The 3,715-nt window shown below is 43.0% G+C and overlaps 1 protein-coding gene across 1 annotated transcript; it reads right to left on the bottom strand.

Annotated features, from left to right (window-relative positions):
* Nucleotides 1-1,108: 1,108 nt before the first annotated feature.
* On the bottom strand, nucleotides 1,109-3,493 carry LOC147963249 (uncharacterized). The gene is made up of 2 exons (XM_087529204.1): nucleotides 3,122-3,493; nucleotides 1,109-3,038 (listed from the first exon to the last, which is right to left on the bottom strand). The coding sequence occupies exon 2, from the start codon at nucleotides 2,151-2,153 to the stop codon at nucleotides 1,215-1,217; it is 939 nt and encodes a 312-aa protein (XP_087385330.1). The 5' UTR covers nucleotides 2,154-3,038; nucleotides 3,122-3,493; the 3' UTR covers nucleotides 1,109-1,214.
* Nucleotides 3,494-3,715: the final 222 nt, after the last annotated feature.

Here is a 3,715-nt window from a genome sequence, read left to right as displayed (position 1 = left end):
AGAGGAAGATTTTTTTTTACTCCGCGGCCACCCTGACCCCTAAATATACTCGGCCGCGCATCACTGCAGTAAAAGTTCTCCACTGCCATCGCCCCACCTTATCCATTCCACCGTCGGCGCACCCCGCATCCACTCCGGTGCCGCCCTGCCACTCCCCGCGGCCGACTAGAAGCTCCAATCCACACTGCCACACACAGTCCCGAGCTCATGGTCAGGGTTGCACGTCCTCCTCCTGTGGCGGCGCATCCCGATTCCCCAACCTGCCATCGCCGGCGGTGGCGCAGAGGAAATATCTCGGCGAGTTGCTGCGGGCTGGGAGACGTGGGTGGCGAAGATCACCGATCTCTAAACCTAGGAGCTCATTTGGATAGTTTCATTCCAATAGGCAGTGCAGATGACATAGGAATTTGGCATCATGTCGGTGCGCCTCCACGGTGCAAACGCGCGGCTGAACTGCCTCGATGGCCTGATGTAGTTGACTCTGGTTGACCACCGGGCGGCCTTAGCGCGCGAGAGTTGTTGGAGGACCGGGAGGTCCACGAGCGTCCAAAGGCGAAGCGCGCCCGATGAGGAGTACATGGCGGAGCTCTGCCGCATGTACCTGGAGCTTGTCGAGGGAGGAACATTGATAGTATGAGCTCTACAAGTTGGTGGCGGTGACGGTCATCGACCTTTGATCTAGCGTAGGCGACGACTCCGGGTCCGATGGCGACAAATATTGCAGGGCAGTGGGGACAGAGCGGGCTAGAGCGGTGGTGCCGGAGTGGGCGAGGGCATTAACCTCATGATGACATAAAAAATTCGACATGACAAACGCTTTGGATGCCAAGTATTGTGATTGAATCGGGGTTTGAGAGCAGGGGCGGAGCTGGAGCAAATGTTACCCGATGCACCACTTTAACAAAGCTTTAAAAAAATTAAGCAACGACTTTATTAAATAAAGGTGTGTTTCATAACTTCTAGCACACATTATTGGATATAACAAGAAGGCGGTTTCTAAAATAATATGTAGCCATCAAAATGCTTACTATAATAATAAAACAAGGTTCAAAATTACTTGAAAAAGATCATGCTGCATTTCCAAATCCCAAAATACATCATCGGACAATAAGGTTCAATAACCTACAAGATACAAATAGAATTAAACATACTAGTAGAGTATACTAAAATGGTCGAATGAAAGTACTTAAATGGCTAAAAATTGAAAGTTGCCTTTAGTATGTTCTGTTCCTCCAAGCCATGAAATACTCAACCACTTGAGCATTGGTGACCTTTTTCATTTCTTCTTTCTCCACATAACAAATAAGATCATCACTCAAACTATCATCATTAAGGCGACTGCGCAAGCAGGTTTTGACCAGTTTCATAGCTGAAAAGCATCTCTCAACTGTAGCAGTGGCAATAGGCAAGACAATTACTAGTTTCAACAACCGATAAAACAAAGGATACACAATGTGCCTCCCTGTCTGCACCATTTTTTTTGAAAGCTCAGTGATTGTTGCTATGTTGGAAAAACTATCATCTGTGCGTACATCAGCAATATAGAGGCGTAGATCCTTATCAAGATCTCTCAGTTCCCCAGAATCAAAATCTTGAGGGTATAGTTTAGCCAAACTCATAAGATTCTCCAAATTGAAATCACGAAATGAGTCTCTTGGACTCAAAGCCGCTGACCAAACAAGCAAATTAGTGAATGTTTCACTGAACCGATTGTCAAGCTCTTGAACTAGCCAATCAAAAACATCATTGAAACAATCAACTTGATAGTGATGTTTGTTGGTAATTCCAGTTACCCGCCTTCTCTTTTTTGGATTAACATATGCTTCTTCCATGTCCAACTCTACAATATCATGTGTCTCACAAAACACATGAACTTCACCTAGCATAGATTCCCATTCATTTTCTCTAAGTTCATTTAGAACAATTCTAGTTGACTTCACACATTTCATGGCATTTACTATGTCTTGATCCTTCCGTTGCAATGCTAATGACAATGTGTTTGTAGTTGTGAGGATTGTCAACATAAGATGCAAATAGAATACGAAGTCAAAAGATTGAAAATACACTAGAAGACCATTTGCTTGGTCTCTATTTGATCTACCAGTGTCTTCTTCTTCCACAAATTCTAGAACTTTAACAACTGACCTGAACATGTGAAGCAAACTCTTAAGTGTTTTAGCATGGGAACCCCATCGAGTGTCTCCGGGCCTTTGAAGACATTGCTCTTGATTTAATCATGTTCCTGTTGTAAGCTGTCCACACCCTAAAGCCTTTCTCATTTCTTCAAGATTAATATCTCTAATCATGTCCCTTCGCTTGGAAGATCCACCCACAACATTTAGCAAGGTAGAAATCATGCTGAAGAAATTACTAACTCCTTTATGCTTTCTTACCACACCCACAACAACTAATTGAAGCTGGTGAGCAAAGCAATGAACATAATAAGCTGTGCTACTTTCTCTCATGATCAATGATTTGAGGCCATTAAACTGACCTCGCATATTGCTAGCACCATCATACCCCTGTCCTCTAACTTGATTGTAACTCAATTTATATTTTGCAAAAAGAGAATCAATTGAACTCTTGAGGTATGAAGACGTTGTTTCTTTCACATGCACAAGACCAACAAAACTTTCTTTAGAATCCCCAGAACTATCAACATACCTCAAGGCCACAGCCATTTGTTCTTTGCCAGAGACATCTCTAGACTCGTCAACAAGCAAACAGAACACATTATTGCAAACTTCTTTCAGAATAGATTGCACTATCACATGCGCAAAACCTTCACCAATATCTTTCTGGACTTCAGGAGCAGACATAAGAGAATTCTTTGCAGCATCTTTTCCCACAGCCTTGCGTACAACTGGATCATGCTCAGCTAAGAAGTCACGAACTTCCAAGAAGTTTCCTCTATTGTGCGAGTTCTTTGACTCATCATGTCCCCGGAAAGGCAACCCTTGCTTCAGCAATAGTCTAGCTGTGTCAATAGCGGCATTCAATCGAGCAAAATATGCAACCTTCAAAGTTTCACCTTGAACCTGCATAGCAACATCAATGTGTTGGTCTTTTTTTTCTGAAAATCAAGTAATTTTTTCATTGCTTGATTATGGACACTGCCCACCTCACCAACATGTTCTTTTAACCTTGATTTCATGTTCCAGCTCTTCCAACCATTCACAACGAATGCCTCATATCCAGCTTCTTTCTTCTGACTACGATCCCTAAATAAGAAGCAAGGAAAACAATATACTCTTTTCTTCTCTTCGCTGTATTCAAGCCAGCTCTCAAATTCATCAAACCATTCGGGATTGAACTTTCTCTGTTTACCCCCAAAATCTGAGGATTCAAAATCAATCTCTCTTGGCTGACAAGGTCCATTCAACAAATACTTCCTTCTTACCAGATCTTTTAAATTAGGATGATAATGCTCTATCAATTTTCTCTTGCCCGGATCATATTGAATCTCCTCTTCCCAATTTATGTCTTCCGGAACATCCTGTGATGATGCTTTTCTTTTGAGAAGAAACTTGTCCATAGTATCTGTATTTGATAAATAACAAATTACAAATGCGACATTCAGACTTGTATCGGCAGATGAAATATACCCCAATTACGTGTATAGGGACGAAGATTAAAGATTGAAAGGTCGCTAATTACCGAGCTCCGGACCGGCCGGCGGCGCGCGGCGTCGCTCGCGTGCGTCCTGTCGTCAGCG

The sequence above is a fragment of the Triticum urartu genome, chromosome 6A (assembly GCF_056163025.1).
Source record: "Triticum urartu cultivar PI428250 chromosome 6A, HENAU_Tu73, whole genome shotgun sequence".
In the NCBI taxonomy this organism is placed as follows: Eukaryota; Viridiplantae; Streptophyta; class Magnoliopsida; order Poales; family Poaceae; genus Triticum; species Triticum urartu.
This window is presented reverse-complemented; position numbering and strand designations above follow the sequence as displayed.

Coding starts and splice junctions, on each gene's coding strand:
- LOC147963249 (XM_087529204.1), bottom strand. CDS start 2,153: ATGTTCAGGTCAGTTGTTAAAGTTCTAGAATTTGTGGAAGAAGAAGAC.